At 38.6% G+C, this 17598-nt stretch overlaps 1 protein-coding gene across 2 annotated transcripts in view; it reads right to left on the minus strand.

Annotated features, from left to right (window-relative positions):
- CDC14B (cell division cycle 14B) overlaps nucleotides 1-17246 on the minus strand; it is a 36643-nt gene extending 19397 nt beyond the window's left edge. For both annotated transcript variants that reach the window (XM_029086501.1, XM_029086500.1), the window contains exons 1-4: nucleotides 17149-17246; nucleotides 15760-15835; nucleotides 14184-14276; nucleotides 3476-3552 (exon numbers count right to left, since the gene is read on the minus strand). In XM_029086501.1, the coding sequence (XP_028942334.1) occupies nucleotides 3476-3552; nucleotides 14184-14276; nucleotides 15760-15801 (212 nt within the window). In that variant the 5' untranslated portion in view covers nucleotides 15802-15835; nucleotides 17149-17246. The remainder of the gene's footprint in view (nucleotides 1-3475; nucleotides 3553-14183; nucleotides 14277-15759; nucleotides 15836-17148) is intronic.
- Between the last annotated feature and the right edge of the window lie 352 nt (nucleotides 17247-17598).

Here is a 17598-nt window from a genome sequence, read left to right on the forward strand (position 1 = left end):
CCACCCTCACAGGAAAGAATTTCTTCCTAATATCTAAACTAAACCCACCCTCTTCCAGTTTAAAGCCATTACCCCTTATTCTATCACTTCCTGCCCTTGTAAAAAAGTCCCTCCCCAGCTTTCCTGTAGGCCCCTTCAGGTACTGGGAGGCCGCTATAAGATCTCCCCGGAGCCTTCTCTTTTTCAGGCTGAACAGCCCCAACTCTTTCAGCCTGTCCTCATGGGAGAGGTGCTCCAGCCCTCGGATCAACTGGCACGTTTCAGTGTTCATGTCAACAAAGAGCAGACAACAACAACTCCCTGTGGCAAGAGCTAAATGCCTAAATTAGTATCATTTTCTAACACACACACTTAGAACATTTTCTTCTGAAGTACACTTTCAAAAAAGTTAAATTGTAGCATCCTTCAAATGCCATTTAAAATAAAAAGATGCTGTATGCATGCATTCTAAGTATATGTGAACAGTGTCTTCTTAATAGAATTGTTGAGATACACATTTGTGTAGATATATTAAAAGATTTTCCTTAAGACGCATAAAATAGTTTATGTTTAAATGTGAGGAGAAACTGGTTTTCATTAAAACCCCATCTTTCAACTAGGATTTTTTAAATTCTTGATCCAAGAAAGACATGTTCTTAGTACATGGCCATTATAAGATCCCCTAAGCACTGCAGAATAAGCATTCTAAAGGAATAATATTGTTAATGCAAAAAATAAATTCAAACCGAGTCTACATTAGAGAATACCATGTCTCAGCCGAAGAGCTTCTTTTGAGACCATGTAGTTCTCATCAGCAGAGAATAATTAATGTTTCAAAAAAAGTAAAAAATACATCATGTTCAAATTTCAGTTGAGAGGAGGAAGCACTTCTGAAGAACTTGGATGGCTGCCTCTACAATTTGTTTGTATCCTTTTCCTTCCTAACGAATCAGTGTGAAAGGTGAGGGAAAAAAAGAAAAAAAAAAACAGCAGGAGAAGGAAATAACAGAACCCCATTCAGGTAAAAGAGAGGACAGGTAAAGGTGACATTGTAGTGAGTGTGTGTTAGGCGACCTGATCAGGAAAAATGAGTGGATCAGGCCCTCTACAGAAAGATAGAAGCAGCCTCACATTCACAGGCCCTGGTCCTCATGGGGAACTTCATCCACTCCAGTTATCTGTCGGAGGGACAACACAGCAGGACATAAGCAATCCAGGAGGTTCCTGCAGTGAACTGTTCAACAACTTCCTTCTCCAAGTGAGACAGAAGCCAATTAGGAACAGGGCTCTGCTGACCCTCATACTCACCAAAAAGGAGGTGCTCACTGGGGATGTGAAAGTCAAAGGCACCCTTGGCTCTCAGGATCCTGACTTGGAGTTCAGGATCCTGAGGGAAGGGAGAATAGTGAAAAGCAAACTGACAACCCTGGACTTCAGGAGAGCTGACTTGGTCCTCTTCAAAGATCTGCTTGGAAGAGTCTCACAGGATAAGACCCTGAGGGGAAGAGGGGCCCAAGAAAGCCGGTAAATATTCAAAGATCACCCTCTTCAAGCTGAAGAGCAGTGCATCCCAATAAATACAAAAGCAGGCAAAAACACTAGGAGGTCTGCTTGAATGAACAAGGAACTCCTGGCCACAAACACAAAAAGGAAGCATACAGACAGTGGAAACAAGGACAGGTAACCTGGGAGGAATACAGAGACACTGTCTGAGCATTCAGGGATGAAGTTAAGAAAGTTAAAGCCCAAACGGAATTGAATCTGGCCAGGGATATCAAAGAAAACAAGAAGGGCTCCTCTAAGTACAGAGGCAACAAATGGAACACTGGGGAAGATATCGGCTCATTGCCCAATGAGAGAGGAGACCTTTTTACTAAGGACATGGAAAATGTTGAGGTACTGAGTTTTCTTGCCTCAGTCTTTACTAGCAAGACCTAGAAACCAGAGGGAAAGCCTGCAGTAAGGAAGACATACTCTTGGTGGAAGAGGATGAGGTCATAGAATACTTCTGCAAACTGGACACATCTCAGTCCACGGGCCCTGATGGGGTGCACCTATGACTGCTGAGGGACCGCAAGGCTGCTCTCAATGACCTCTGATCGATCATGGCAACTGGGAGAAATGCCTGAAGACTGGAGGAAAGCAAATGTCACCATGGGATTGTCTTGTCACTCCAGAGAGGTGATGGAGCAGCTCATCTTGAAAACCATTTCCAGGCATATTAAGGACAAGAAAATCATAAGAAGTAGTCAGCATGGATTCATCAAGGTAGAATCACGTTTGACCAATTTGATAAACTTCTACAATTAAATGACTGGCCTGGTAAATGAGGGGAGAGCAGTGGATATCTGAATGCCAGTAAGGCCTTTGACATTGTTTCCTTAAGATGCTCATAGACAAGCTAGTGATGTCTAGGCTGGTTAAGCAGACAGGTGGACTGAAAACTGGCGAATGGCAGGGCCCAAAAGATGGCAGTCAGTGGCACAAAGCCTAGTGACAGGCTAGGAACTAGCAGTGTACTCCAAGGGTCAATACTGCATTTTATCCTGTTCAACATCTTCATAATGATCTCCCTTATGGGGCAGAGTGTTCCCTCAGCAAGTGTGCTGGTGACACAAAACTGGGAGGAGTGTCTAATACACCAAAGGGTCATGCTGCCATCCAGAGGAATCTTGACAGGCTGGACAAATAGGCTGACAGAAGCCTTATGAGGTTCAACAAGTAGAAGTGTAAAGTTCTACAACTGGGGAGGAACAAACCCAGGCACCAGTACAAGTTGGGGGCTGCCTAGCTGGACAGTAAATTTGCCTCCTAAATGTTTTCTGGACATTCTTTTCTGCATATTTAGTTTAGTCCAACTTTTAGAAACTCTTGTTTGGAGGAAATTAAGTTGTTCCTCTGCACGATGGATTGACTTTATTTGCTACATTAAGCAGCACAGCATATACCACAAAGAGGTCTGTGGACTGAAACAGATAGAATTACATTCCCTCAGGGTCAAGCAGCCATGAACCAATGGTTTTACACATTTCCTCATTGGTAGAAAGGTACTTTAAAGGTACACTAAATTATATGAGGTTAGCTGGCATTCTTTATGCAAAAAACAGAATTTGGGGGTTGCTGCATGCATTCAACAAGTGGGAAAAATGGAGTGCTAGAAGTATGACAAGCCATTCATGATGAATGACAGATATTTTGATACGTTTAACTACCAACTAGTGGGGTAAAACCAGACTGCCAAGTGAGAAGCAATGTAGATCAAAAAGCTCAATGAGAGTGAACACAAAGCAGTGTGGTTCCTTCACCTTCTGTCCAGAGACTTTCAGCACCAGCTGCTAACACCCCTGTTCAGCACTCTGCAATTAAAGCTCAGGCAGTGAATGTGTCATATGTTAAAACTTCAGCAAACCCACCCCCCAAAAAATTAACACTGCTAAATGTTACATTATTCCTCAAAATACCAAGGTACAGAAAGTTCTAACAACTTTTTATTTACCTGAAAGGAAGATAGGAAATGCTTCCAGCCAGTATAAGCCTGTACACGTCTTCTGGGGATTCTCTCAGGTATATTATCTATTTTTGTGGAAAAAGACAGAAAATAAAATAAAAATATTTTAAGACTGATATCAATAACTTCAAGTCACTTGTTTACTACAGAAGGTATAATTAATTATCACAAACCTCAGAAGTTCTGTGAAGGAGTGGCATAAGAACAAACATAGGCAAGTGTGCAAGAATAAAACTAACATAAACAATATAAAGTACTGGTCAACATAGAGGAATACATATTTTTAAACAAAATTTATAGATTTGTGCCAGAGTTGTTCACCTATAGGCTACAATGAAAAAGATTCTGTCCTTTTGAATTCTTCTGTTTCTACTGCAACTCTGCTGGACCAGTTAGTAGATTTTTTTACATTAATGTAAATCCAAACACAAAAACCCATAGAGATATCAGCAAAACTATGAATCACCTGGTCTATAAAACAGTGTGTACACTCAGCAGACAAGATTAAAACAGTAATGTATGTTTTGATTTTCCTACAGCAAGCCATTTGCATTATTCCAAATCCTGTATTTCCTCCTTTGCACTGATGAGACAGCACCCAGTAACTAAATCCAGATGCCACAAAGGAAAAAAAAAACCCCAGAACTGTAGCTTCAGAAACAAAATCCTAAGAACAGAATGAAGTAACATACTTGAAGCACTACGTATCAAACTTTCTACTGTCAAAAACACTCAGAAAAAAATTCACAAAGGACCAACTCACGATAAATTCCATACGGTCTTCCATCATGACATGCCTGATCTCTCTTGGATAGCCTTTAACTCTTAAGGTGTTCTTACAGAATACCATAAAACTCCTCTTTTATGCAAATCATGTTTTCCAATACCATCAAACACCAACCCCAACATGGCCAGGACATAACAACTGTTAATAACAAGCTGTCATTAACAGATCAATATTCAGTAAATTCAAGTTAATACTTTTTCTTTAAAACTGCATTAACTAAGCTTTAACACACTAGAGAGAGTTATTTTTTTCATTAACGTTCAGTAAAATTATTTACATCTCTTATATTAATGACCTTTTCCTTAGAGGCTTTTTGACAGTAAGAATCCTAATGAGTATTAATTAAACATGCCTCAAAAATCTAAGTGGCATTTTTGCTTCCTGTTGCTTTTGACATTTGTTTTCTTTTAAAAGTTAGCATTGCCTTTCAAATTTCTTCGATGCTGCTGCAAAGTCAGTTTGAACAAAAGGCTTAACATACCTTCAACATCCTCTCACCACAAACACACAAACACAGACAAACATACACATGTTCTTGTGAGGTGAGAATGGGAGGTGGAACAGACGTTGCTAGAAACAACCAAGCAAACAAACCCAGCTTAAAACATATCCTTAACAGACAGCTAAAACATACATGGCAAGAGATGACCTCTTTCATTTTTCCTCTGATTTGATTACTATGGTAAGTATTTTCTGAGCATTCTTCCTGTGCAATCAGCAAAACCAAAGGAAAAAAAAAGTCTTGTTTAAGTGGTTTAGTTAAGTAATGAAAACCGCCTGTTTTGAGTGTGTGCTTTTACTGGGGAAGGGTACGTGACTTTTGCATTTATATTTGCAAGCATACACCTGGAATAGAAAAGAGACTTAAAAAGCCCCCAAAATATCATTGCTCTTCAGATGCCAGAGCTCACTTCCTATTCTGCAAGCATATTCACTGCCTGAACTGGATATAAAGGTTAAGTTCCAAGAAATTTCAGGTTGTGTGGTTTCATACCATCATACTTTGCGCCTTGTAGCAAAGTGAACACATATTGCTAGCAACCATATAAATCTATCACTGCTTGCTTATCAGAAAAAGAGCCCTGCCCTAGAAAAACTTACAAACCAGATATATGAAATGGCATTAGCAAACAGACAGTAATTAAACAGCAGAAAGAGAGTTTGTAGCCAGAAATAAGTAACCTGGAAAACACTTGAGATTCAGTGCTGTAAGGCTGGGTAATATGAGTACTACATATAAAACAAACAAGTAGAAATGCTGCTAATACTAGCTAATCCTGTAAGTGCATGTAGCTCAGAAAGGCCAAGGATTTCTCCTGTGTCTCAGCTGAGCTTTTATCAGCTTCTTTAAGAAAACAAGGTTCAATGCAGAAGCATTTTTTTGAAAGTGTAACAGATGCAAGAGGCAATTTTTTCCATAACATTAAAAGTTGTATTAAAATGAGTCTAAATAACATTACAGTATATTGCAACCACATTAGTTCAGAAGCATAGATCAAGCTTTTGAAATTACATTACCAGTGAAGTTGCTAGAAACAACATTTTAACATACATGCATATGTGTATGGACTTGCTTTAACATAGTTATACGAACACTCGCTATGTACAAAGACACTTAAAAAAGCCAATCTAATTTTGACACAAAAAATCCAATGTCCATCGTCTTGTTTGGTATGTACAAAAAGCACACTGCAAGGAGGTAGCATTTTTCAATGTGGACAAGGTGCTAAGCAAAAATATGCAGTACTTTTGTACAAAAGAAGCAATATATGGTATATTCACTGAAGAAGGAAGCTCCTCAAGTTGGATTTCTCAGAATTTTCTGAAATAGAGATCCTGCTCTTCACTTCAGCTGTGACACTACTACACACAAAAGGCAGGACATGTGAATAGTTGCAGAGACAGCAGCGGATGAAATGGTCAGATGGTGTCCTCAGTGAAAAGTGGCTTACAAAAAAAATCAGGTTAGTATGAGGATATCTGGACAGGTGCAATGGCGTGGAGTGCTTCAAAAGGGAAGAATGACATTCAGTCTCTGCACGGAATAGGAAAGACCATAAACAGATACTTACTTCACAAGGAAACTATCCTGGCAGTAATACAACACAAGAAACTCTCAGTCAAAGTGGAGATAAGATCATCAGTATCTGTCACAGCTTAAGACCATAAGAGAGCACCCAGCTGGAAATCTGGGATGCCAGCAAGGCTGGATAGAGGCTGAATATGGGTGAGCCTGTGTTCAGGTTGTGGGTGAACCAAATTCTAGACATGGAAACAGGTAAGACTAAAAGACTGAGGGATAGAGCAGCAAAACCCAGGGAAGCAACAGATGTCAAGGCAGCAGAGGCCACATCTGCATTAAGAATTATTGTGCATCAGCAGAAATCCATCTGTAGACTGAGAGCCAGCACAGAAGATACGACATCTGCATTATACACTTCAGCAGCTTTTAACCTTAACAGCTAGTCCTAGTCTGGTCCTGTGGTCTGAACACCCATTACCTGTTGGGATTGCCCCTAGACTGCTCCATGAAGTGAATCCAAATGCGGTGAGCAGTGTTAAAGGAAGATTCACTTCAAAAACATACTCCCAACACAAAGTGAAACTGCAATACGGTTACATAAACACAGCTATATATAACTGTATATAATACTGTTTCTGACCAGGATAAGGCCACTAAAGCCTTCAAGACAAACAATTTCAATGGAATGATGTGGGTGAACAAAGGACTAAAGAAAGCCAGTAAATGACAGAAAGTAAGTGATCAGAAAGACCTGTGGTAGACAGAAGTGCTGAAAAAAAGAAGTCATTCTAAGGCAGTAAGCAGAACTGAAGTCTCAGAAAATAAGAGAATGGAAATGTTGATCTAATGAATAGCAAAACAAACATATATTTGTAAATTCACAAGGTGTGTACTGGGGGAAGGAGGGGAAATGGGAAAAGATATAGCCTCCAGAAATCAAAATATACCACAGCGGAAACCAGCTTGTCCAGATGCTAATGAGGAGTTACGTTTCTGCTGTGCTTTCTAAGATGACAGAAACTTTCACAAATAAAGTTGTTTTCTTACATTTATAAAGTTTAAGTTTTAAAAACAAGTAGATGTGGCAATTAGGGACATGGTTTAGTGGTAGACTTGGCAGTATTAGGTCTATGGTTGGAATCAAAGATCTTAAAGGTCTTTTCCAAACCAAATAATTCTAGGTTAATGCCAACAATGTAACCAACAAGAAGTACTATTAAAAAGATAAAAAAATACTAAAATAAATTTCAAGCAATGATATTAACTGTTATTTAGCAGAAGCAAGCATTTTCTGGGATAGCTTTTGTCCATTCTTGTATATACAAATAGAGAAAAGTCTATTAGAATTTTACATTCATTTCCCAAGTGGCTCCTTTCCTGCAAGTCAGGCAAATATGAAAAAAAAGAAGCAGCTTTTTAAAAAAACTTAGAAAAATTCAGCAGACCTGAAATAAATCATCCACAAGTAGAGTTGGATAAGTTTTAAAATATTCCTACAATGATATGCAAGTGCAGGTGCATCTACATACACACACACACACACACACACACATACACACACAAATACACACAGAAAAACTTTAAAATCCTCTACAGATCTTAAGTACCTTCCAGGAAAATTGTTACTATAAGGAACTGACATCCTTCAAGCCAAAATAACGTATCGTTTTATCATACTGTTTAATCACTTGTGTACCAAAAATTTGCTTTCTTTATGCATACAAAAAAAATCCTACTGAAGTTCAAAATACAGCCAGATATTTGCGATTAGCAGTTGAACCATTAACATTGCTCTAACCATCCTTTTCATTTAGGACATCTGTTTCTAATTAGGAACTGCAGGCAGCTCTGTGAATGTACAAGAACCATCCAAGCACTGAGTACTGGGAAAGGTGCACTCAAGCACTGCTCCTGCCAATATCACTGTGAAGTCAAACAGCTACTATAATGTTCACTGAATGAAATAGAAAGGCTTGCAGGACTAGGCGACCCAGTCTTTATTTATGAGCATTTAAAATCAACCATAGAATGAAAGTTCTTTTAGCAAGCTATGTTATTGTCTGATTCATATTAGTGTTTTCAAACCAGCCCTATTTTTCAAACAAAGGTTTCCTAGATCAGCATTACAACCATGAAAATGGTATTCAAAATAGGATTAAAAGTATTCCTGGTAGAAAAGGAAAAGAGGTTCTTGCTGAAAAAAGCATCTTAATCTTCAATACACAGGATTGCCAAGTGATATAGTAATGCTGCCTGCGAGACAAAACATGTTTGCTAATAATCTATGACATTGCTTTTTCAGGGAAATTAAATAAGACATTTAAATATGCTTTACCATTAGAAATCGTGTCATCTCAAGTCTGTAAATAGCATTTTAAATTCACGTCTATGATGTGCTTAGTGTAATGAAGTTCATCCACCTGCTCACCCTTAACTACAAAATCTACCTAAGGTTGCTACCTAAATCACACATATTACCAACCATATTAACTTAAAAGCAAGAAAATAATGAGATGATTCATTTTAAACTGCTTACAAGCAAATTTCACGTGATACAACCATGTTCCAAAAATGTCAATTCACCCAAAATAGCTTGAACTGTTCTAAACTGGAAATAATCACAACTTACTCATTCTAAACAAGTAAAAATAACTACTGGTGTGTGACCAGACTCAAACACTAGCTCATACATATGCATAATTTACTATAACTTAAAAGTATTAAATATTTGATTTCACTAAAACCTCCACTGGGTATACTAGTCTGTTACTACATTAGATTTTCTAGCAATATTGCTTAGAAGAAAAAGTTAAACACAGCAAAATGAAAACAGAACTATACTAGAATCAGAAGCTTCCTGTATGGATTTGTAGTGTACTGAGGAAATGTGCACGTGGCCTACAGTCCCTTCATTAGCAGAAACACAGTCATTAAGTGGATAAAAGTGGCAGAGAGGGAATAACTGCCTGTCTCTGGCAACTCCCTTTGTTCATCATAAACAAAAGCAAAAAGCCTTCCAAATACCTTTTAAACAGAGGAGGAGAGGTACAGAAAACCCTATTAGCTGGGAAATGTCTGGGCTGGGCACATCAGTACTTCACGACAGCTAAGAAAGCAAGCTAGTACTATAGTGAGGGACCCCCAAAGAGCAACCCTCCTTCTCCTGTGGAGCCAAACAGTCTGGTAAGAACATAATAAGGAACAACCTAGCATAAACAGCAGGAGAAGCTGCTGTCATGAAGGCTAATCATGATTTCCAAATACAATTCAGAGAAGGCAGCTTTTTACAGGACACAAACACAGAGAAAGCCAAAAAGACTTGAGGCAACTTTTGCTTAAAATGAAAGGCCAGTACTTTGCCCATATCATCTCTGGCACTCGCTTGTCAGGCACAAGCAGCTCTCACCAAAATGCAGCTGAGGGCAAACACAGTTTACCCACCTGTAATCTGAGCGCTGCCATAGTTACCCATTTACCACCACTCAGCTGGGCCACTAAACAAAACGTGTTTGCCTCCTTTCCCACAGCTCAGCCAGAGATAATTCTGCAAATGCCACAGTAAGAACAGAGCAGTTCAACATCACACAAGACGAGTGCTAATCGCTTCAGCAACCTCCAGCTTCTACACAGCATTAGGCCACAGCTAGGAAGGACACTAACAAATTGAAAAGGCAAAAAAAACAGTACTACGGATCAAAATGGATGAAGGAAACACTGCTTACCCTGAAGAAAGAAGATGAGAAAATAGACAAAGTACAGAGATGAGTCCTGGAGAAGATGACCTGAATTACAGCAGTTCATGGGGCGGTACCCTCGGAGGGTCACCCTCCAAGTACATAATTAGTGCCAGGCCTGAGAAAAAAAACACTAAGTTAATGCAGCCAAGGGGAGAGGGGGGAACTTAGGAATTGGGTGGACAGGGCACAGAGGGTACATTTTCTTTCTTAATATAGAAGGAGCAAAGATGGGAGAAGCAGACTTTCCTCACCCACAGCCAAGTCCTGGCGAAAATCAAGAGAAGCCACTGTAGAGATCAACTCAGAAGATCACTGCTGCTTTGGTAGAGTGGCAAGGCCTGAACAGTGCAGATAGCTTCCAAGGAAAAGCAATTTTTCTTTAAAAGGTAAAGAACAAAGGGTTCCTCCCCCTCCTTCTTTCCCCTCACCCCTTCCACCCATACAAAGTGTAAACATTCAACCCCAACACACTGAATTCTAGCTACCCTTTCTGTGGCTGGACATGCCAAATTTATGCTGATCTACACAGAAGACTATTATTCCCATTATGCAGTATATCATCTGTAAAAATGAAACAAAATACAGAATTAAAATAGATGGAAGACGAAAAATAAAGAGATTAAGATCTAAACTGTTAAGTTTTACTCTAAAAATTCATATTTTAGTCTAAAACTACATATATAACAACATATTTGAAAACTTTGTTCTTCACTTTTAAGGCCATGTTATACTGAAGAGCCCTGTAGCTTGAGTTAGGCTGTGCTGTCACATCAAAGTACACCTGGAAGGAAGCAGCAGATGCGGGAGGGGGGAGAAAGAAGTGCGTAGCCTGGAGAGTTCAGAAACTATCTCCACTAAAGAGGAAAGAAAGACAAGTTAGATGAAGGGGAGGGGAGGGACATTAAAACACACCATCTGTGAAGAAAAGACGGGGAACAGACTTTGCTTGTAAACCAGAACACTAACAGCTGCCCTTACACTTCACCACAGGTAATGAAGACTTTCAAAATTGCCTTAGTAGTCGATTGTAGTCAAAATGAGCATATCCCCACACGATATATATATATACACATACATACATATTTCAACAAAAGATGTTGAATGATAAATCATGTTCATTTATCCAAATTCCTTTAAGCAGAAGTTAAATAATATTCTGTTTAAAAATACAGATTTAAGGTCAACAAACTGTTAAAATGACAGGCTCAGAAGTTGCTAGCATAAAAATTAATGTTTATGATGACATATAAGTTCCAGAGAACTAGTTATATACAGTTCGTAACAGTGAAATGTAGTTATGTGTTAAAATGTGACTGTTTAAAAAAAAACAAAAAAACAAAAAAAAAAAACAGAAAGCACTCACACTTACTGTGTCTGTGCTATTCCTGAAAACCTTGCAGCCTGTTATTCCCAAAAAGTGACTTAAAACACCTGCATCACCCAAAACTATTCTAAGTTATCAAATGCCTTACAACACACACAGACAAGCACTGTTTTAATGACTAACTCTGAACTTTTCTACTTCCTTGCTCTTCCCACCTGAACTCCTCCAATGTTCTGCCATGCAGTTCCTCACCCTAAGGTAAGCTGTTGAAATGGGAACCCACCACGAAGCTAAAAACCCAAAATCAAACAAGAAAATACATTCAAGCCACAGAAAACAAAATGCAGTGGCAACCTACCACTTACACTGTAAGGGATCAGAAATTAAACTATGATACACAGTTCAAGCAGCAAAGAGCATTACCAACACAGTCTGATTAACTTAAATTACAGAAAAGCTTATGACAGTTTTGACCAATAGCTAGATGGATCCTCCTTTATCAAAAAGCAAAACGCTCTGAAGAGTGGGTGGATGCTTAAGCCTATGTAATAAAGAAGGCCTCAACATATTTCCTTTCAATCAGGAAATATGCTTACAGACATATCTTTATCATCCATTCTGCACAGATCCTATACCTTTGCTTGCCCCACAGAGAACAATCCAATTCTCCCTGCAGAAAGAAGAAATTTGGGATGTGCATGTTTGAACACTTCAGCAGTGATTGCTGTAATTAAGCCTGCCTCTTCATGAAAGACCATCAACAGGCGCCAGCGAAAAAAGTAAGCCTCAGGGGCACAGTCCTTCTTCTGTGATCTTCCTTCACTGGAATCCCTTCCACATGAATCTGGGAAGAAACTGTACCCTACTTAATAGAAAAAGCAATACCAAAGCCACAGCCATACCAAAGCCACAGTCTGTTGCACTGGAAAGAAAATCAGTATCCAGCCAGAGCTACCTCACCATCTAGGACTTGTGAATACACAAGACAGACACCCCCCCATTCAAGGAGGGGACTGATGCTCATACAGCGCTTCACTTTGCCATGGGACTTTAAGGGAAAGTGCAGAAACCTGTGCAATGCAGAACCTAAGCACAAGTGTCTGAACTCTGAAAATTACCAACGATTTTGACTAGCCTCTTTCTGCCATATACCAGCTGTCTGCAACTAGCCCTCCCACATGCACTGGCTAGTCAAGTGTCGTACTCCAGTTGGATCTGTGTTGGCATCCTTTCTGTACCCTGCAACTCCCACCCCCTTCACTGTTGTTCTCTGAAGGAAAAAAACTGTCTACTCCTCGCTCCAACAGACTCCATTTTTAATTACTCGACCTGTACATGTTAATCTTAGAGCTTTATTCAAGCTTGTTCAAGCACTCCCCTTCCCGTGCACATTTATTATTGCAGCATGGCAAGACTACTGCATGATCAGAAAGAAGATTTGTGTTAGGTTTTTTGTATACTTTTAAAGAGTCAACAACAGTATTTTCGTATCGGTTTGTTTTGACATTAGTTAATTTTCCATACTGTGGATTCTGCTCAAAATGTCAGCTGCTGTGCTGCTGTGCTGCACAATACTACTATACATATTCAGAACAAAAGCTTAGGGAAAAACAAAACCCACTTTCTTCCAAATAATGGCTGATAACTGAATCCAGTCCCTTCTTGCTTTCTGGGCCTCCATTATAATCAAGCCCCTAGGAAGAAGTAGTTTTCCTAAAAGCTGCGGCTGTTTTGTCAACATAATGCCTTAACTGAACACAAGTTTGGTAACTCATGTTGCCAGTTTCCATGTGGTTTAAGAATGCAAAGGTCAACAGCAACATTCCTAGGCATTTGCGTTTCAAATACCAAGAGTGACACATTTTGAAATCTAGTTCTTAATTTATAATAAGTACTGTAGAAAACAGACAACAGAAGAACCCTGGGGAGCAGGAAACGGACCTCCTGCATGATGTTGAGAGGCAGCAAAGGAGACTGCCAGCTTAACAGCAAGTACAGTACTTGCAGCTAATAAATAGGAATGACCTAAGGCTACATGAACTCTAACCCCTCAAATCTCCAGCATCAAAGAATGCATAGGTTCTCACTTATTTTTATTACTCAGTAAATGAGATAGTTACAATAAAGGTGTGTTACAAGTCCAAGCAGACTTGTACAGGTACATCACATCTTTCATTCTGAAGCATTCAGCATTTTATTCCTTGACTACACTTTTGTGTTACAAACACTGAATCTTTAAATGCAGCTGTGATTTAAAGTCATTTTCCCCTCTGCAGTCAAGAACCTGACTCAGTAAATTTTCAGCCACTTGGTATATTCTCAGGCTCTATACTAGCTCTAAGCCTACCACATGATCTCACTCATTCTCCTAGGTTAACTGAAAAGATCACATTACATTAGAAAAGCAGTAGCTGGGGAAGAAAATGTATATTTAAATGTGCATGCAATGAGAAATTATGTACTGTACTTAGCCCGAGATATTATTTCTCTATTTTAAAAAAGAGAGTACGTGTGGATGGGAGAAAGGAAAAACACCAAGAAGCATTCATTTTTTCTAAATTAAAATATTCATAAAGATTTTTTTTGTCAGTGGTACTCTTAGGAGCAGACATTGCAGTAGAGAAGGAAAAAAATCCAAACCATACAACTCCATTCACATACTTGCTACACTTTAAAAACTTAGTATGTGATACCAAACTATAAAATACACTGGTAGGAATATTATTCAAGACAAAATAATTGTTTATCTTGCTGTTTTAAAAATTGAGTATGAAAAAATGAACACATTTAGCAAGTTGATGTAATGCAAAATTTTAAATACTCACTGCGTAGGAGCCTATGAGGAAGGCAGCATTTGCTTGTTTTTTCTTATCAAAGCCAGTATAATGTATTATATTCTTCCTTATCAATGAAAATGACTGTATCAAGAAATGAAGAAGAATATGATTTTGCATTTTAAACTTTTTATGCCTTCTTTCATAAAATTAGAGGAGTGCAAGGGTATGTCCACCTGCTTTTAGCCACCCATACTCAAGAGGACCAAGGATACTGTCAACTAGACCCTCAAAAGCTTTGGAAGACTCTATTGCATCCCTACCTAGGTTGTTCCAGTATTCTTTGCAGTGTAGGAAATAATTTTTGATACAAATTACAGTACTATTTCTTTTTCTCCTTGATTGCATTTACTATTTCTGATTTTGAGCCCTGTGTAACAGATATGCATTTACAAGAAGTAAATACAAAGTGGCATTCTCAAAAACATCACAGGCATGTTGAAGTTGCAATCGTTTTGAAAACAGAATTTAGACTTTTTTGGAGAAAACCTGACTCTAGATAAATGAACTAGTAGTTATTTCTAAGGATCAGAACCATAGGAAAATATATGCTTAGACTAAATTTTTTTGAAAATATTCCTGAAGTTTATCACAAATATCTTTTTAAAATTTCATCTCAGCTTGGCATATAGTTTCTCCAGTTACCTTAGAATGGCATTGCCAATAGGAAGGATATTTACAAACTGTGTCCTAACTGGCCCATGAAACAAATTCTGATGTGCTTCAAACTGTATACTTTGATCAATTACTAAGCTATAATAAAATGTCACTATTTAAATAGCAATGTTACTTGTTCAGATGCTATTAAACAAGTCTCTGTTCAACTATAATGTTCTGCGTACTTCACAATTTTCACAGTTCAGTGGCAGTTTCAAGATCTAAGCAGTTTTGAAGAGGCAAACTGTGATTCACGTTGATGCTAATAAGCTTTTCTATCTGCCTAACAGGTTCTATACTCCAACATCTGTTAGAGGTCAACTAACTTCAAGTCGTTCATGTTAATTAATATAGGAACTCTCTGTTTTAAAAGACACTACGCCCTATTAAGACCTCAATCCTGAAAATTACTGAGCAGCCCTCAGAGAAAATAATCTGCAGTAGAAGCAAGGCAGTCTCCTTCAAGACAATGCCATAAACACTATCAGAGCTCAAATGTTGCATCTTAATCAAAGACACGTCAGGACCAGAGGCAAAGCCCAAGTCAAACAAAATCCATCTCAAATAAAACCAGGTTGCATTGCATCCTCAAGCTCCCTCAATACTGGCAGATTGACAAGAAGACTGAATTCCAGGAGGGGAGCTTTTCATTTAAAGAAGTCTGTACCCATTTAGCGTTTAGGAGCTTAACAGCAGTTACTGCCACAGTGGTGCATCTTCTGCATCTTACAAGTAAGTGAGGTTTGCCTTCTGATCATCCTCCTCCCTAAATTCACCTTGATAAAATTTAGTATTTATATTCAAAACTTAGCTGGATTAGGAACCCATCTGAACAAAAAAAACTTTTGGATTATTTGTTTTGTTCTTTAGGAAGGCAAGATTATTGAATTAAAAAAACAAAAAGTGTTACCTTTAATTTCTTATTTAGCTTGCAGCAGTATCTGTAGACCATTGCCAGATTGAGTGGTCCAAAGTCTGCATAGAAGCTGGTAGGAGAAAGGGGAAAAACTGTACATGACATCTGCAAATGTCTTTTTTTCTATCAGATGTACAAAGTAATTACTAGTAATATTGCGGGAATGCAATCATGGACTCTGCACACAAACAATACGATCAAGCAAGAAGCCATTTATTTGTTCCAATACAGTTATATTTATACCCCAAAACTAATAAAATCACCCACATCCGTTAATAAGTTATTGGCCATTTACTTGTAGCATGAGCTGTTCACGTGCCCTTAGCCCTGCATAGCGACTGGCTGATGGACTCTGCGTGCCTCCGCTATTGTTTGCCTGCCAGGGTACATCTCTGGATATATCTCAAGGCTCCTTCCTCGTATCTTGTCGACGCAGCTGCCGATATCCTTGCTTTGTGACTTGCCTTTTTGTATCTGCAGACACGTACCCCCTCAGTTCCCACAGTCCTCTCAGGGTATGCCAAGATACGTTCCCACACTCCCCACAATATATGTATATGCATCGTTCTAAAACCAAAAATGCCTTCTTACATACATACTATTTTGCTGGAGGAAACACTTTTGTCATCTTTAAACAGTGACTAAAACTTTTTTCTTTGTTTTCCACACAACACCACTCAAAAAAAATAACTGGAGTCCTCAAGGTCTGAAAAATTCTCACTACTCTATCACTTTGTGGCACCAGCTTAGAAACGCTATTTTAAGAGCAAATCAAAAGCTTTACTTCAAAAGAAGGCAACTAATATTGCTATAGAAAAGTGAACACAGAGAATAAAGATTGGTTAGTATTTTCAAAAACAGTAAGCATGCCCTTGGTCAAAAATATTTAAAGAATTAGCAGCATTCCAGATCACATACAAAGGCACACACTGTTCACTACAGGGGAAATAATATAGCCACTGTCAACTCATAAAGCCTTGAATTGATTTTGCCATTTTCTTCTCTTATTTTAGAAAGTTTAGACATGCTACTTAATACCTAAGCAACCAAAGACATCCCCTTCAGTTCGGCAGTCCAGTGCACACTTCTGAACATACAGTGTTGCAGTACATTGAAAGAACATACGGTACATTGAAAGCTTCTGCTTTGAAAAGATTTTTAAGAAATCCTGATGGCCAGTCAAGAAACCATTCCAAGACACACAAATCATCATGGCAGATAAGTCTAAGAGGACCAAACTTGTGTAATTAGCTCTATAATGGGAATGGTATGCTTCTCTCAGCTACATTTAAAAACAGAATGTCAGTTAGACTGGTTTCTCATTGCTGTTGCTCTGACTAATTTATTTCTGCAAAAAACAGGAAAAAATAAGTCTGTACTTACTTCTCATATACAAATTCATCATCTATGCAGAAATAATGGGTGTTTGTAGCTCCAGTCTTTGGTTTCTGGCAGAGAATTGCAAAATAAAGGCGATCTGAAATGAAAGAGAATTTAAAGTTTTATAAACTTATCTGCTAAAGTCCGAAGTATTAGTTGTCAACAGGACAACTTTACATGGCTTAAAATGAACAAAATCTTCTTTTAAGTATTACTGAACAAGGTATTATTATTGCTCCCATGTTAAGCAAAGAGGCACACACAGATTGAGGCTTTTTGCTCAGCAGTGTTCCTGTAATCTTCAGCTCTTCAGTGTTCTTTCCCAAACAAAGTGCTCCCAGGAAAGCTACCTGTTTGATATAGCAGGAGCCCGACCTGCACCCACACACACAGCAGACCCACCTCCTTTTGGCAACAGACCCCACCTGTTGCACTCTGAATGCCAACACACAC

This window comes from Antrostomus carolinensis, unplaced genomic scaffold (genome assembly GCF_000700745.2).
Source record: "Antrostomus carolinensis isolate BGI_N321 unplaced genomic scaffold, ASM70074v2 scaffold18428, whole genome shotgun sequence".
In the NCBI taxonomy this organism is placed as follows: Eukaryota; Metazoa; Chordata; class Aves; order Caprimulgiformes; family Caprimulgidae; genus Antrostomus; species Antrostomus carolinensis.